At 38.2% G+C, this 18,663-nt stretch overlaps 1 protein-coding gene across 10 annotated transcripts in view; it reads left to right on the top strand.

Annotated features, from left to right (window-relative positions):
* The window catches only part of CACNA1D (calcium voltage-gated channel subunit alpha1 D), a 235,551-nt gene that overhangs the window by 202,527 nt on the left and 14,361 nt on the right, over nucleotides 1–18,663 (top strand). For all 10 annotated transcript variants that reach the window (XM_040591589.1, XM_040591583.1, XM_040591588.1 and 7 more), the window contains one exon: nucleotides 5,540–5,670. In XM_040591589.1, the coding sequence (XP_040447523.1) occupies nucleotides 5,540–5,670 (131 nt within the window). The remainder of the gene's footprint in view (nucleotides 1–5,539; nucleotides 5,671–18,663) is intronic.

Raw genomic sequence — 18,663 nt, 5'->3', positions numbered from 1 at the left:
AATCATAGTGTCATTAAAGGACAATAAACAATAATAACAAAATAAATATAGAAAAAATCACATCCTGTTCCACTAGATAATACGTACAGGACTGATAAGTACAACTTCCTTAGATCAAAAAGAAAGAGAGGACAATGTTATGCTTATTTTCTTTCTTGGAAAAAATACCTTATTAGACCAAAATCTAGCCTTAATTTCAAATCATTCAGCAAAATAAACTAAACTTAGTTTGATTTCAATGCATTGAGCAAAATAACATGTTTTGTACTAATGAAGCTTGGCAATGTACACTACATAATAGCTTGTATCCCTGTGTGTCTTGAATACTTCTAGGAGAAAACTAAACAAATTTAATTGCCAGCTTAATAATATTTTGTTTACTAAATTAATGAAGCAAGAGGCTAAATTATCTCAGTTACACTAGTTTAAACCAGAGCAATTTCATAGTCAACAGATAATGGAAATGGTTTGGGTTTATGCCAGTATGACTGAGATGTGAATATGGCCCATGTGAAGAGATACTTAAATTCTAATGGCACCAATATGTTTGTGAGAACTACAAGGCACGTATATTAAATGTTCCTACGTGCTGTAAAAATGCCATGTCAGATATTTGTTATATCTCTCTTTTTAAATATATATATTCTAATATATATATTTAGCCTTTTTAAATATATACATTTTTATTACTATGCTGTAGTGCAGGTCTAGGAGACTGGTTTTTAATTGCTTTTTCAAGTTTTAAAGGTGCAGGATCTGTTGCACTGTCGCCCACGCCCAGGATATATTTATCTAGCCATCCATTACGCAGATCCATTGTAATCATCTGGTATTTCTTGTAGTTCATTGTACTTTCGTAGCGTTACGGCCGCTTTCGAGACTGATCAGACTCAAGATCCCAGGCGTGGTGGTGGAGCTGGTCCCTTGCCGAAGGTGATGCTCTCGGTCCTGGGGGAGCAGGAGCATGCTGGCTGCACTGCTGTTCAGCATGACCCGAGGAGCAGCATCAGCTTTGTGGCTGGAGGGAGCCACGTGCTATTGGTGCAGTGGCTGCCGCCGGAGAAGCGTGGGGTTGAAGGCAAAAATTAGCAAATTTGACCACCCAAAGGGGAACTGATACTGCACATTTAAAACAACTTTTTGTGTTTTACTCTGTTGTTTTTAGCCTTACATCTAAGTGCTTGCATGGCATAGATGAATTGCTTTGTTATTGTTGTAACTATGTGCTTGAGCTTTTTCTGCAGCCTCTGTTCCTTTCAACTATGAGTCTTTCCGAATATTCTGAAGCAATTCTGTTTTAGGGTGGTGGCATGGAATTAGTGTTGCCTCTTGCCGACTTTATTCCCCTACATTTTTTTATTGAAATAGAGATGCATGCTTCAGAATAGTGAGCTGTGCCTGCCTAAATCAATCTGACAAAGAATCTGTAAAGATTACATTCCTAGAACTAATCTTACATAGTAACTCACTGTTCACTTCAGCTTCATTTCATTGCTGAATATAAGCTGTATATTTATTTTCAGCTATACTAAAATTCATTGCTAATATTTATTCTGCAAATGTAGCTCTTCAGCATAGCTAGAAGGCTGAAAGCCTGGATCGCTGCTCAATTGATAGGGAACAGTGTGGCTTCTAGAAGCCAGTTATGAATAAGAACATGTTGGGAAAGCCTGAAGATTTATGAATTTTTGGTTGCAGTTTGGTTTATTTCTCTGCAGACCTTGTTATGATTACTTGAAAACTGAAAATATTGAAACTCAACTAGAAAAGAGAGGAATACAGCTATTTTGCATTCATATGCCATAGGAGTGTAAAATAGCTTAATATATAGTAGAAATCAATTTCTGCTGATGCTTAATACTCAATAGAAAATTGTATATGAAATAACACCAGTGACAGCTGATAGTAACAGTCTGCTAGGAGACAGAAAATTCGCTTCAATATAAATCAACAAAGCATTCAAATTCAGTAGGTTAAAATCACTTGCATTTGAAAGCACAGAGCAGTCTAGTTTATAATGTTTTTCTCCAGTGTTACTTTTGCTGGTATTAACTGAATGCCAGATCCTTCGTGTGCTCCTGACCATGCCTCCAGAACATAAACAGAGCAGTTGTTTGCAGAGCAGAATGTAAAATAAACAACATAGCTTTCGCCTCCCCGAATTATAAATAGATGCACTAGAAATGGACGGTTAGTTAATTCGTGGTACCGGTTAAATAACTCATTACTATAACTTCATTAAACCGTTAGTAGTTAGCAACACCTTTTCAATACAATTGAAAAGCTGCTTTGCAAAAGCATAGAATGTCAGTTAAATGCCTGAATGTATGAATGAGTTAACATTCTTAGGAGACTAGAGAGTAAGAGAAATACATATAAATCACCAAAGATTCACCTGTATTCTCTAAACTCCCCAGTCCCCACCTGCAAGCCCATTTAATCCTGCCTCATACTTTTTGCCCTCTTCCAAAAACCTCCCACTGAAGTGATTCCTTTTGCTCTCACTGATTGTAATTACAGATTTGTCTATTCTGTGGTCAGTTACGCTTAGCTGCCTCCCTACGCCTGTCCGTATCTGGCTATATGTGTGTTACTCGGAAAAAAAAATGTCAAGGATGGCCCCCCTTGGCCAGGCTTCAGTTCTTGTGTGCACATGTCTGTGCTACGACTGACTGTGCCCGTGATGTACACGTGCATCTTGTTTGTACGTACAGGCTTTGGCATGCACAATTCAGCAAACTGGTAATGCATTCATCTAATATGCTCATAAAAAGTGGGTGCATATCCAGAGCGATCAATAAGGGCCCGTACTGAGATTTCACAGGTTTTGTCATCTCAGGTACAGTCAGTAGTTGTGCAATGTCATAGCCTGACTTGAGACATGCTCTCAGTGCAACACGTATGTGTTATATCGAGTCTGTCACTTCAATGTGCTTGCTTTTTCTAGGAGCCGTTTGCTGTCTCACTTCCTTAAAAGTTCTGTTCAAATACTTGAGACAAAGTAGTATAAAGGATGGGGAAAGCCTTATCTGGGGAGTTTGACTAGGGCTACGTTGAAGATCAATGGATTCAGCTAAACTAAGGCAGGCAAGTTTAGATTAGGTGCTTGATAAGAGATCTCTTCCTAATATAGAACACCATTAGTCTGCTGAGGAGCTGTCAAGGGAGATTACAGATGAACATCAAAGCAAATGTGCACAAAAAATATAGGAATTGGATTTTTTGAGTCGATTAAAAAGCTTTTTACTGCTGAGACGGAATCTGAGAAGGGTGAGCTTTTCTTGTGAGCTGTGGAGTTCCCGCTGTTCCTTAGCAGGAACTGGGGGCACCTGGACCTTTGAAGAGATGTCAGTATTTGGCAGAGCAGGCTCTTAAATGTGCCGAGATGCTTCCTACAACAGGCTGGTCTCCCAACCAAGGTGTTTTGAAGTGATTATTGTGATTATTTTTGCTTTCATATATTTAAGAACAAATAAAATGCTGGGAAAACACATCCCTGGTGCATTTTTACTGAAGTTAAAGCCTGTCGTACTTTCTCACTTGCATACAGCCCGTTTCAGACATAATGCGAGGAGCTTGTTTTGCATGGTAGAGGATTGATTTTGAGACTAATGTTGTCACAGAGGTAAAAATGAGTTTAAACAGTATTGTACATGGATTGGATTTCCCCATCCTTTTTATTGATGTAAAAGCAAGTCACAAAAAGAAGGTTAATTCAATCTAAATTAGCAAAAGCTGCCATAGCACAGGTAAAAGACACTATTAGAAGTGCTATCATTAGTGAGATACATCGGGGCATACTGTTGATAAAATGAAGACACGAGGAGACTCTGTGTTAATCCAATGTTCATGTATGGCATTACAGTATATGACAATTGATTAGAGAATTTGCTTGACAATCAATTAGAGAAAAAGCTTGCTTAACAGAATGTGTTCATACATAAAAAAACCCCACCACAAAACAATATGAAAAACCAAACTCAAGTCTATCCCAAAGCTCCATTAGGGACTTAAAATGTAGAGAAATGACATAAAACTAAAAAAATCCGTATTTTCTAACAAAGGTGTGTTTAAAATGTGTCTGGGCATGTTAGATTTTCAGTGTTTAGTCGAGTTGCAACTGCACAGAGTAACCCAGATCCTGTGATGTGATGTGCACCTGCCTGTTCCAGCCAGGGCAGCTGGAATGTCGGGATACTGCCCATCAGGGTGTGGGCTGTACCGCTGGAGAGAACTTTGATGCCTAAAACGCACCATCCCTCCTTTCTGTACGGCAGTAGCCAGCTAGCAGCCGTGTTGCAAACCTCAAGATACTGAAAAAAACGGAGATTTTAGGCAGCACAGCAGGGAGGGAAGTAGCTAACTTCATGCCAGATAACTCTGGAGGGAAAAAAATATGTGTGAAAGCAAAAGCAATGTTTTTGAATAGAAAACTATTCCCAGTTTTCTGGCAAGCGTTACTCATCAAGAGAGCAAACCTGCACAGCTGAATCGTTCAGCGGGGCTCGTAAAACGGGCAGATACGTTCTTAGCAGGCTGTGAACCAGGCAGTGTTGATATCTCATAAGGTACCTGCCTCTGAACTCTGAAGACTTTGAAATTTGGATTTGGTTCACAAAAGTGACTGTAAAAATGCTAGGTTTGATGGCCCTTGCTGCCCACCTATCTCTTGAGTTGTACTAAATTAACTGACAGAAGTTGTTTTCGTTTCTGTCAGCGTTGCAGAGCTGATGCAATACAGTAATGTGGGACAGCACTGTGTTCTTTCACATTTACTGTCATCATCATCGCCCAGCCAGAAGATGGCTAAGGACCACATCTTCACTGAAATAATGATTATATGTGAAATTGAAACCTCTGTGGGATTTTCTCGGTCTAGAATCTATCTTACTGGATGACGATAAGACAGCAGAAGATACAGTGCAGCATGAGCATCTGGGACACAAATAAAATTCCGACAGGAGGGTGCTTGGCAATGACAGTGAGGGCACGACACCAATAAAGAGCTATGCATAGTGAAGCAGGCTGTAAAGATGTCAAAGTCCTTACACAATCAGGACAATGCTACACTGATACACTGACCAAGCAAATTTGGTTCAGCAATGAAAAAAAGAGAGATGTTGTAAGGAGGACTTATTTTTTTTTACTAGAGTCACTCTTACAAGCATAACTGTATGTGAGTCACAGTAGCTTTTATTTTAATCCGTTTATTCCAAGTAACTAAAGCCTGTCTTTCAGCTTCTATGCATATACAAAGATGTTTATGCTTTTGTTAGAAACTTATACAAACTTACTTAGAAATACATGAAACTTGGCGAAGTGTGGTATTTTCTTCTTCATTAAGGATGAGTTCACTTAACTGATGGGACTTAAACTGCTTGCTAAAACATTGCTTTTAAACTAGTTACAGGGTCCATGATTGTAAGCTGAAAGCATAGTATTGCACCCATCACGTTTCCCCCCCAAAATCAGATATGAGTGTACAGGCTATTGATAAATGTGCTGACTTGGGAGAGATCTGTCTGGTCTGTTCATTTAGATGATGAGGTAACCGTGGGGAAGTTCTATGCCACCTTCCTGATACAGGACTACTTTAGGAAATTCAAGAAACGCAAAGAACAAGGACTGGTGGGGAAATATCCTGCGAAGAATACCACGATTGCTCTGCAGGTGATTTTGTTTTTACATTTTTAACTAACCATTTTGTGAGCTTACTTGAAATAGCAGGTAGATGAATATTGATGATTGTGCAGTGCTGCCAGGATTTTATTTAGCTGGGACACTTTTGGCCCTTATTCATCAGAAAAGTAAAGCATAAACCTGCTATTCTGTCTATACCAAGGTAAGTGCAAACAGTTATTCTCTGTGGATTACTCAAACAGTGGCGACAGTTATAAAATTTCTTAGCAAGTCTCGTTACATCACAATCTAAAGTTGTTGATGTAAAAGCAGATGAATGAAGTTCTTGGCTATCATTTCTGGTCTTTGTTTTGCTTTAATTGTTTATTTTGTGTTCCTACAACTCTGTAAGCCAGTTCTTGGAAAACTTCCTAATACACATTACCCCATAGTAAAGGTGGTTTTATATGGTATAATTTTTCTTCTTTAATTCTCATTGTTGTTTATCTTTTCCACTTACGATTACTGTTGAAATACCTTCCTATTAGTATTTTTGAATATTTGCAAACTTTGAACTTCACATTCATCAGTTTCTTTCATAGGAAGTAATATCAGCATACTACGTTAATGTCATATACTTCTGTCTGTCTCTTAAAACAAGCTACCAAATGGAAACCAGGACAATCGATTTGGCTGTCTGTCTCTCTCTCAGCAGGCCTGCAGCAAGCAGTCCATAGTGTATATGTGATCTAAAGAGTATATTCTGAAAACTTCTGTTCAGTGATACCCTTTGTATTATGAACTTTGAAACAGGCAAATGGAAAGCTGTTCTCAAATAATTCCAGACATCATACACTGCACCATTTTTATTGGATTGGGACTTTATGAATTTCAGTTAATGCTGAGTAGATTCCTATAAGCTATAAAGATCTTTAATGTTTCTGATAGCTTTTTGTTCTGATGCCAGAATTTAGAAATAGGTTGTGAAAATCCCTATCTAAAAGGGGAGAAATGTGTTAACCTGATTCAGATACTATTTTCTTTGTTAAAAATCCTGCTGGCTTGTACTTTGATCTAGCAGAACGATCTTTGCTGTCCTAAGTGGGTAATTTGTTTCATTGCTCTTTCTTAAGAATGTCTCTGCTGGCAGCTCTGACACACATTCTGCTCCAAGTCACCATAAGCAAAAGAGGTGCAACAGGCAGAGGAAGTTTCATCACAATTCTTGCTATTGATGTGTGAGCACGGGGCATGCCAGGACTGTATGAACTATATTTGCATAGAAGAGAAAAATATGGGGAATGGAAGAGATAAAAAGACTGGAAACAGTTGAGAGGGAAATGAGAGACTCATATTTTTAGGAAGGACTTTGCAGGCTTCTTCATTGCAGGAGCATTTGAGCATAAGGAGCTCCAGGTTAGATTTAAGCCACAGTATTACGTTTTTCCACTTGTGTTGCACACACAACAATATAAAAACAAACACTGAGTTTCTAAAGATGAGTATGCTCTGTTGTTTATTATCAGATCGTGCCTCCTGTTCAATAAGAGGCAGAGGGCAAGAGGAAAGTGGAAAGAATAAGCTCTTCCTCTGTCTTAAGACAAATATTTTTCAATTCAAAACAGCTAAAAAAATGACCGTGAATCTCTGCTAGGAATTTAAAAGGGCTTATGGGATTTGAGGCATGGCATTAATTTTTTGCTCATTAAAATAATTCTCCTGTGGTAATAAAATGAGCCAGACTGGTAGATGGGAAGGTTATTTCTTTCTTTCTCCCCATTCTTCTCTGTTTTACTTTTGTCTTTCCAACAAATCGGTAGTAACTCAACTTGCTTTACCAAATGAAAGTGGAAATGCCATTTCAACAAAACCTGAAACCAGTGTTGGGGAAAAGCCCAGTCTTACAGGTTTTCAGTCCAGCATATAATGGAGTAATATAATTCAAAACTGGGAGCTACAGCAAGTCAAACTCAAAGTCAAAAATGCCATGTTTGGTAAAATAATTAATTATATGAGGACACAGCTCTAAAACACACTTGCATATCTTTCTAAAAGAGATGTTCTACCTCAACAAGGAATTTATTTCTTCTGATCAATGCTCCCAAGAACAGTCCTGTGGGATGTACTATAGGGAAGTTAGTATAAATGATCACAGAGGATCCTTTTGACCTTATAATGTATAAAAATCTGATGTCTCTCCATTTTCAGCCTCTTCATTCCAGGCTTGCTTTGTCCAAAGCTTAAATGCATATAAACCTCTCATGTTTTCAAAAACCTGTGTTCTTAACAACCATTTTTGGCAGCATAGTTGACAGGCATACCATCAACTTGTGCCTCAATTAGAGAAATTTTGTTGAATGATCTGTGAAAGGCTTGTAACTATGAAGATGTTCCTTCTGTTCTTGTAGAGCTAATAGTGGGTATTTTTCCATTTATTCTCTCAAATCCTCTAAGTAAACTAATGTTTGCAGATCTCTATGGTAAGCAGTATACTAAGAAAAGCAGAAACATGCAGTATCACTGTATCTCCCATCCATTTTCTTAGGGATATTGTGATGACTTATGTCAACATACACTACACTTACGTTGTAAATGCTGAAGGAACTTCATATAGCAATCACAGTAGATTTATATCTTTATTACCCAGTTCATCCAGATGAATTTACTGTTTATATATCTATGCATAAATTGTACAAACGGCACATACAGTATTGCAGCAGCTGACTTTGCTTATGAAGATATGGGTGGAACGGGTTGTGAACAAGAGAAAAGTACTAAATTAGCCAGCCTTCTCTCTTCTCTGGAGGGGAAAAATACCCTCAGCTGCATCAGAGTTCCTGACGCTGAAATCTGCCAGTAAATATGGGACCTTTCTTTGTGCTCTTGGCTGTATTTACCTTATCTTTTTGTTGTTTAAGTAATTATCCTTTTGAAATTAGAAACTTCCTACAACAAGGGTAGGCACATGACTTCAGCAGCAGCTTTTCTTTAGCCTCTCTAAACTAGTTAAGATTTCACAGTATCTAGTAGTCATGATAACGCTACTGTACACAGCTTCTGCTTTCTGGACTGCTCGAAGAATGAGAGCAGCAGAAGCTGGGCTAGGTCTGTCTCGAATTTTTCAAGCTCTGTCATTCAGAACCTTCCTATACTAGGAATTGTTTGCTTAAAACTTTTGCTAAGATCAGGAAAATACTTTTATTAGGGTACAATTAGAAAAGGCTTTCCAGCTATCTGATTCTTCTATTGGTAAAGAACAAGACCAACTATATTTTCATGTTCTTGTCTACATCTCGCCCTATTGCAGACCAGTTGTCATGTTGTAAATTCCTTAAGGAAGCCAGCAGATAAAAAGCAATGTCACCTGTTCCACTTTGTGTCAAAGCTATATGAGCAGTGAATGCTCTTGTACTTTTGCTGATATGTGTAACTTTCTCTTGGGGTAGTTGGAGTTAGCAGCAGAACTAATTCATTAGTTAAGAACGTGCTTCCTGAGGATGTTTTAAACCCTGAAATTGCTGTGTTACCTAGCCTGGCCTTCCTTATTGCCTTTCTCCTGCAAGAAAGGGAGAAAACAACACGCAGTCAAGCTTTACCATCCATTCCTAATCGCTGAATGAAGCAAGAGGTGAGTTACAGTTTTATAATCCTGCTGACTCTTAGCAGTTGGCCATGTCACACTTTTCCTGGCTTCAGGGAGCAAACACCCACTTTTGAGAGAAAAGCCATATCCTCCTTGTGATGAACCCCAATCTGTGTTTTAGTTGTCAGGACAATTGCTGAGGTAAGAAATTAATGGATGTTGTCATTTTCCCTGTTTTATGAGAATGTAACAGAATTCTTTAAAATGTAGATCACTTCTTTTTGTCTGTCTTTATTTTTCATGTTCTCAGTGGTATTTTGGGGGTAGCGGTGGTGGTTTGTTTACAATTTTGTTCAGTACTTTTAAAGATAAGGGAAAACCATGTAGCTGTCTGGTGGCCTAAGGCACTGCTTCTTCCAAGAAAGTTACACCAACTTTTTTTTTTTTTCCTAGTCCTTTAATTGTATTCTATGATATTAAGTTGGAAGCCTTACTTTTAGCTAAAATTGTTTAAAACATTTACTACTTGTGTTTCTGGTGAATGATTAACATTAACGTAGGCAAAAAAATGATGCACCATAATTTAAGCAATTTGACATACGAGGTAAAAGGCTTTTTAGAACTGCAAAGCAAAATATTCACATTACAGCTAGAATTCAAGGTCATAAACCCTAACATTTTTGGCATGAAAAGCACTTCCAAATAATCTGTTATAGAGAGAGTCATCTACACCATCTTTAGTTAGTTGAAGGGAATTGCATAACACAGGGCAAAATTCTGTGAGGTCGGGAAAGTCCAACAAGGCTTTCTGGTGGCCTCTGTTCGCCATGTTAATAAGTCCTGTTTCAACAAGTGGGGGAATAAATCTTCCCTTGGAAACCACATTATTAAGCTAAAGATTCAATCTGCAGACCCAGGAAGGCAGAAGGACTAAGGAGTGTGTGTAAAAATACTGTTCTTAGAAGATGTTATCTTTAGGGAGACACAAAAAGGATTTAATTTCAAGGCTAAGTAAAAAGATACAGAATTTTTTGTTAGATCAAGAAGTTTTGGCAGTAGATGTAATAACTACAGTCAGTAGGACCTTAATTTTACCCTCCTCCCAAATGTATTTTCTATCATTTGCAATTCACTAGATTAAAACATTCTATGTGTGCAATTATATTGGCATCAAAATATTTTTACAGCACCTTACAGCCAAATACTACAGCAAAATTTACTTTTATCAAGCCTCTTATCCCAGCTGAACCAGTTATTAGTGTATATTTGGCTATAAAATAGTCCTAAATTTCAAGAAACTTTTATAGTCCTTCAACATTTGAAGGATGTGAAGGATGTACCTTTTCTTGTAAAGAATTTTTTTTTTTTCATGTATAGTCACAGGGGAGGTTCAGTAGATGGAGAAAATGATTAATAGGGTTCTTAGGCTTTCTGAATTAACTGTTTTACTTAACCCTGTTTTCTTACATACACATCTCTTGCATCCTTAATTACTTCTAGTTAAAGTTACAATGCTAACACTCTCAAATTTAATTTCAGATAATGTTTCAAAAATTAGAAGTAGTGATAAAAGTTTTCTATTGCTTTAGGTTCTTCTTTACTGTATTGCTCTATAAAACAAAACAAAAATAATCATAACTTGCAGTATACATCAACTACCTCGCTCTGATGATACTTACGTATGTGACATCAGAGATAAAGATGTACACAGAGAATTACACTAAGGTAGTCCTCTTACATGCTGCTTCTCTGATGTCCAAGATGTCAAGAGATGCAAAACATCAAGAAAAAACTAGGAAAATAAGATGTGGTTCATCCCCTCCAAGGTTCTGAGAGTTTTGTAGGTAACGGGGAGTTAGCCTGCCTTTCTGCCAACAAAGTCAAAGCAGTTCTTTTAAGGTGCTGCACTTGATTCTGTTTTCACTTTGAAATGAGCGGCTCGTTTTGTGTGGTTCTGTTAAAGCTGCTGCCTCTGCCCTTTTGAAACTGTTCTGTGAGAGGATGTTATATGTGACCTTAATCAGTGACGAGTATTTAACAAGACTGGATACATTTGGAATTGATACTAAATTCTCACAGGAAAACGAACAGAGCTTAAAAACACCTGTAGCAAAAATTATTTTTTTTCTTCCTCTTCCATTTCTCTTTAGCCTACTTGAAGTTCTCTCTCTGCCAGGTAGCGATACTTGGTCCTTAATTTGTGAAAACTTTTCTTAGCAATGCCTCTTTAACTATGCAGGTGGCTCCTTCACAGGGTAATGGTAGTGTAACCAGCTAAAATAGACAAAACCCTATAGTTTTATAGGATAGTGGTGGGTGGGCCAACATTTACTTCTGTAGGGGATTTTATTCAGCCGTGCCCACCATTTGCTCAGGCGCTTCCAATTTGCTCAGGCGCTTCCAGGCACTGCAGCGCGAGGGGTGGCGGTGTCCTCCTCCTAGGGGACAGCGCGGAAGCTGTAAAATCAGCAGCCTCTGAATTAACACTAGAATAAGTACAGAATACTTTTTTTTTTTTTTTGTCATTAAGACGTCATTAGACATTTTAGCATATGAAACTGTGAAACTCATGTCCTTTGATTTTTATTTGATTGGATGAGACCAACGCCTGCCTGCTGTGTTAAGATAATGTCGCTGGCATCTCCCTCATCGTTTTGGAGCCAGAACCTCAACCCAGCTGGAATAAAGAAGACAGTTTATTCTGATGCTGGGTTTGAGAAATGTTTGGTGGGTAGAAAAAACAAAAGTTTGGGCTGAGTCAGGAAATTAAAACAGAGCTCCCTGCAAAACTAGATTTGCTTTGTGGATACCAGAGCATGCAGCAGTCAGGAATTCCCCTTCTTACTCTACAATAATTGCATTCAGGATGACTTTTATTCTGTAGAGCTGAGGTTTTCCTTAAGGATGCAGCATTTGCTGTTAGCCTAACAAGGGCTGCTGTTTGGGTACATGCAGTCGGAGAAGAAGAAGCAGCCTAGGAAGTGAAGTGCGTCTTGGGATCATCTGCTCAGGCTATTGAGTAAGTCTTTTTGCTGTGAAGTTTCAAATTCCCCCTCACTCAGAAAAGGACACATCAAATTATTGCCAACAGCAGTTTGTCTGAACTTGCATATTGTCACCAAAAAATCTTCAGAAATGAAATAAGAATATTCCTTGGAACTACAACAGTCTGTCTTCTGCAGACCCAGGGGTTTCACTCCTTGTGAAGGGAAGAAGAGCGAGTGGTTCTGAAATGACAGGTACCCAGTTCAGGTTAGCTACATACTGTCATTTTTGTGTGTTATACATGCACCTAGGACATGAGGAAAAGTATTCCTTTGGGCTCCTGGTGCCTTTCTTATGCTATCGACTGATACTTATGCAGTGAGAACAAATATATTTTCCGGATGAAATCATAACAAAGTTACATTTGTAGCCATAGTTCGGGAGATGCCTTTTTGTAGTGATGGAAATTTGTATTGAGCCAAACAGTAGTTACATTGCTAGTAAAACAAATGTTAAGTGAAGCATGAACAAGTTTAATTACATTCATCTAGTGCTTGAGGTGACTGAATTAATTCTACACTGGTTTTCCTATGGAAAATATTTACCGTAAACTATGTAATATTTGCACTATATTTCACATTTATTCACATGTGAATAAATGAATAATGAATAACCAACCCTCTTTGCTAACACATACAAATAAAAGTTGGATATTTCCCTCCACATCACGAGTAGACAAAAGCACTGATTTATTGAGCTGAACCTGATTTTGGGAATGTATTTCAGATTAAACTAATTATGCTGTTTTCTCTCTGCAAATTTTGTAAGTAACATCAACGCTGCAGTAAACAGTGAAAAAACCCCAAACAAACCCTCTAGCAAGCATCAGCTGAGGGGTTAATATGTTGCTCAAGGTTGATTTAATTGTGCTCCCATGTTCATGTTGTGTTCGCAGAAAGGCTTGGCGTGAGGGGAGCCTGGCTTTGACCGAAAGCACGGAGCTTTCGTGTAGTTGTAGAGCAGTGCGCTCGGCTCCGGCGTTAGAAGATGGGCTCTAGGAAGATGAGTGACACTGGGGAACCAGGACTTGACTACTATGTCTCTTATGTTCACTGCTATAGCGTAGGTCTATTCAGCTTGTTTTCTGCATGCTTGTTTTCTTATTTTAGTGGTTCTTGCATTGTATCCCGTTCATACTAACCTCTGTTTATTTTTATGTTGAAGTGTCTGTGTAGCTTTGGGGGTTTTCATTCTTTTTTGTTCTCTTTGCTATAAAATAACCAAGTAGTGAAAACAAGTTAATTATCTAGAAAGGTAGTGGTTTATATGAACATTTTTAGTCATGGGTTTTCAGTATTCTGAAGCTCTGAAGACCTAAGCATTTAGAATTCATATTTATGCTTTATTTCAGATATAATGAAGTTTTATAGCAAGATACATAAATATAAAACATTCTTCTAAAAATCTGTGAAGCAGATTACAAGTGTCTCTTCCATTTCCTGGTATCACTATAAGATGCCTTAAAAGAGGGATCACTGTGTATTTGACTTGTCTAGAAAAAGTGGAGGTGATAGTGGGTTTTACTATTTAAATAAGGGTATTGTGCTTGCACTTCTTAAACTAAGCCTAAAGTGCACCTATATGTAGGTTGCACCATACCTCAGAATGGATGTGGGCTGAGTTTAGATACAGGGAAAATTATCTTTTTGTAATTTGAGTACTGTGTAAGCATTTAGATGTTTTTTATAAAAGTCATGACTCTGGATTCTTGCTTTATACACAAATTTATTAATATAGGACATATCTAAAATGGTGTATTGTTTTATGCATACTGTAGATGTGGAAAGTTGATTTAAAATCTAGTTGGCATTTGTTAAGTCTTTTCAAATGTTTAACTGTTCAATGTTTTAATGTTTAACCTAACTTTTAAATGTTTTGATGTTTCCACATAAGGTGCTTTTCAAGCATCTTTCAGCTTATTTCTAACTGACCAAATCAGAAATAAAGTTATTAGGCATATGAGATTTTTTTTTCTCACCGAGGGACTCCTACATTTCTATTATTTCAGCATTTGAAAGCACATGTGTGTCCATCTCGGTGCTGTGTCAGAGACAAGGGGCATCATTAATTGTCTCTCGAGATGCTATTTAGGACCCAGCACTGGTGTATTAGTGCCTGGTGCCATCTTGGAAACATTGCAGGTGCTGCTGTGCCTCACAAAGCACAGCTGCACAGAATTATCATGTTAATTTGAAGTCATCTTGTGTATTTATGGGAAAGCCTATTTAAAGACATGCTTGGGTTTGTTGTGTAATTATGTTGTTCAGTGCACTGTGTATCACTGGTTTGCTAACTTAGCCATTGGACTGACATGTCTCATCTTTATGAGAAAGAATGCCTACAAAGAAAAAATTAAGCAAGGAATATATCAAAAGTTTAATTTTGGAGAGTAAGTATCTGAATAAAAATAACTTATTTTGCAAATTTCTAGTGAAAGCTCTAGAATAGAATTGGAGGCAATCAAACACAGTAGCATTAATCTCTTTCTTCTGCTGCTTCAAAGAAACAACAGAAAAATAGAAAAACCTGAGTGGAAACAACAGATGTCTGTTTGCAGAACAGCATGAAATATTCAATGATGCAGTTTTGATCAATGTTATCCCTGTAGAACTGGTGCCTAAACACGTCTCTTGCATGTTTTATCTGTTCTGTTATAGACCCTTTCACCTTCAAATGCTGAAAACAAAGTGTGCTGAAAGGTATAGGGTAAATGCACATAAAGTTTAACACCCATGTGAGAAAACTCCATTTTTTCCAGTTACAGGTACATTAAGCAAACACGTTTCTGTATAGCAAATAGTAATACTCTGTATTGGAAAGTTGGAGATGAACAGAATTGGAAAATTTTGCGTTTTGCAATATACTGAGATTATTAAACACATTTTGTCAGAAATGTGATCCACCTGACTGATTCAACAGCCTTGTCAACCAGGCAGGATTTCAGCCTGGTGAGCTGAGATGGGTATTAGATGTATATATGACAGAAGAAGGTGGCCCTTGCTTCTTGAAATGATGTGCATTGTATTTTGGTCTTCAATAAATAGGAAATAAATCAATATTTATTTATTCACATTTCCACTTATTTAGGGAAAAATTTTAAAGGTGGTTTATACTGCTGAAATGGCATAAAATAATCTTGAAGCTTCCTTTAAGGAAAGGTGGGAATTCTCTGGACACGAGACAATCTTCAGGAATTAAGACTCTGCCATAAAAACTTACAGATATAAGGGAGACTAGAGAGAGTATGACCCTTCCAGTAGTCTTTAACCACCAAAGGAAATATTATGAAAGTTTTTGTATCAGTCTTTAGCATCTACTCATCCTGTTTGGGGAAAGGACAGTGGATTTAGCTGCAGTTTCCTTTCCTCTGCAGCTCTGATAAGCCATGCTCAAGGACTGTGAGGAAGTAATTTCTGTGTAACACTCAGATTTGACTCTTTTTCTTGAAAGTCGTTATAGCATGATGCTTCAGGAACGTGGCTAGTCTCGAATAGTTACATGTGATAGCAACAAAAGGTCTTATAAGTTTCTCCTAGAGAAATAATTGCATCTGAAGAACTTAGGCAATCATAGTGAAAAAGAAACAAGCATGCCTCTGGCAAATGGAGACAAATCACTATCCAGGCTCTCTTTTTGAAAAGTCCCATCTACTCAGTTTTTTTTCTGAGAAAAGAAATGATTTAAATCTAGCAGTTTTTAGAACCTCATAAATGGAGGCCAATGTATACTCCTGTTGCCCTCTTGTGTGTTATGATGCCTCTAGGGTTCTTGCTGGGTAGACTGAAATGGGCAACGTTATGTAGGGAAATGCATCAGAAGGACCCTTCTTCCCTGCAAACTAATGACGAGATGTGGGGGAGGTCGGTTTGATTTTTGTGTATGTTCTTTTATTTAGGAGATCTTTGATTTGCTTCTGAAGTGCTTGAAGGTAAAGTCCAATGTTTTATCAGTCCACGCTACCTCTATGATCTTCACAGAAGACATTAGATGTGGTTCAGAGGAAGAATTTTCCTACTGAGAAATAAAAAACAGTTCCTGCATTTTCACATCAGCCCCACGTCAGCGGTAGCTGGCTGAACTAGCAAACGAATGACTTAATCAGCAAGAGCTCCACGTGAGAATTTGTCTCTCTATGCAGCACTCTCCTGTAATAAAAATTGTTCTTAGGTTACTCAGAATACTGTTAGATCACAGCAGGTAAAATGAGACAGTACGTGAGACTAGTCATTTTAATGATAGCGTTCACAAGACTGTTGTAGGTAGTTCTATTACAGCAAATCAGCTGAGGAATGTTCTAATTCTGCAGGCAGGTGTTGCTTGGAGAACCTGTGGCTTCAAAACTGGCTGTGAGTGAATACAGCTGATTGGTTTGGTTCAACATATACTTTTACGTACAGCGATCCAGGTTTTAGTCTTCCACTGCTGCCTGTGTCGTTGCAAGAGGTCTGTTAGGTGAAAACGAGTATTACTGAGGAGAGATGAGATGATAAGAGCTGCCTGCTTTTTCTTTAGTAAAGAACGATTAATTCACCAAGAAGCAAACCAGAAGGCAATTGGAAATGTAATCAAAGTTAAATTACTGTTCAGTACATTGCTGCCAAACACATGGCTTTTCTCAGCTTTTAGGCATATATTTGTGGGACTTGGTCACAATTTGGCAGACAGGAATGTAAGCTAGTTTTTGTCAGGATTAAAATTTATAATACTGCTGTCTGAGAGTGCTGTGTTCGCAGAAAGGCTTGGCGTGAGGGGAGCCTGGCTTTGACCGAAAGCACGGAGCTTTCGTGTAGTTGTAGAGCAGTGCGCTCGGCTCCGGCGTTAGAAGATGGGCTCTAGGAAGATGAGTGACACTGGGGAACCAGGACTTGACTACTATGTCTCTTATGTTCACTGCTATAGCGTAGGTCTATTCAGCTGGTTTTCTGCATGCTTGTTTTCTTATTTTAGTGGTTCTTGCATTGTATTCCGTTCATACTAACCTCTGTTTATTTTTATGTTGAAGTGTCTGTGTAGCTTTGGGGGTTTTCATTCTTTTTTGTTCTCTTTGCTATAAAATAAGCAGGTAATGAGTGTGAAATGGAAGTGGCTATTCTTGCTGATGACTGAACAACTGAAATATAATAGTAATCCTCTGCTAAAGAAATACTGCCTTTGCCTCTGCTAAATAAATTGAAGCCTTTGGTCTTCTACTTTGAAATCTGTACCATAAAGTGTTAATTTTACTTCCCTTTAACACCTTATAAAATGATGATGTTAGCAACCTTGCTAAGGTCTCAACTATGCAATTAGCATAAGAGGTGGGAGAAAGCACAGTGTATTCATGAAATGTCTGTTGTATTTTGATTCACTAGTAAATGATCTTTAGAGCCTGATTCCATAGCATAACTCTCCAAGTTCATCCCTGAGGAAGAAAATATAATTGTGAAATACATGTAGCTAATATGATTAGTCAAGTGCTGTTTTCAGGAAGTGAAATTCTGCTGGGAGTGAAGCCTGAGGAGGAGCCTGTAGCAAATGGACACTGTTAGATACAGAGCTGCTGGATTCATCCCTTTCCAGGTTCTGGTTGCCCACGCTGCATAAATGCCGTTTTGCTCCCCATCAAACCAGCTCTTTCTGTTTTGAGCTGGAACCTGACCGCGATGCTGTGGTGTACTCCAGGGAATGTGTGTCATGGGCAGTGTGACTGGAACCAGGCCATGCCTGGTGCCCTTCAAGGTCCTTCAGCTCCGTCTGGAGCTCTGAAACACACAAAATTCTCTACACATCTTCGTGTCACCCCATGGCAAGTAACATGTAATGTCACTGTTGTGCCGTAGAAGTACAGCTCGGATAGGCTGGGACAGCCCTCACATCTGTATCAAAAAATATGAAAAAAAAAAAAACAATTTAACAAATCAGGTTTTTAAATGATAATTAAGAATTAAGCCAAGTGCTGTGCATGATTTTTAGTATAAGTGTGGTGTTACTAAAGGGCTAAACAAATAAATTTGTGATTTCTTCTGAACCTGAGGAGATAAAAATAAGATGGGAAGAACGAGATTGCTTTTTTTGCTTCAGACCATGACAGCCAGACTTAAAACAGGAAAAATATCTCCTTTTTGAAGTAAGGCCTATACAAAAGCACTGAATTCTTGGCCCTGAGTGTGATGTCTGTTTTCTGTATAACGTGCAGGTCTGTCCTTGGCAGTTTTGGCCTTAGTCCTTTCCCTAAAGTTTGCCTGTGGTAGCAGGGTTGAGAGGAATATGAACTGATGCACGCCGAGGTGCATTCTGCTGTAGCTAGATGGGGTTTCTGTCCTAAAGTAAAGCTTTAAGTCAAATCTCTGCATATCACAGTGCAGTGCAGATGAGCTGGAATTATTTCACTGCTTTCTTTTCCATCTGAGCTCTGCTAAAACTGCTGTTGCTATAGC

Source organism: Falco naumanni, chromosome 4, assembly GCF_017639655.2.
Source record: "Falco naumanni isolate bFalNau1 chromosome 4, bFalNau1.pat, whole genome shotgun sequence".
NCBI classification, from domain to species: domain Eukaryota; kingdom Metazoa; phylum Chordata; class Aves; order Falconiformes; family Falconidae; genus Falco; species Falco naumanni.
This window is presented reverse-complemented; position numbering and strand designations above follow the sequence as displayed.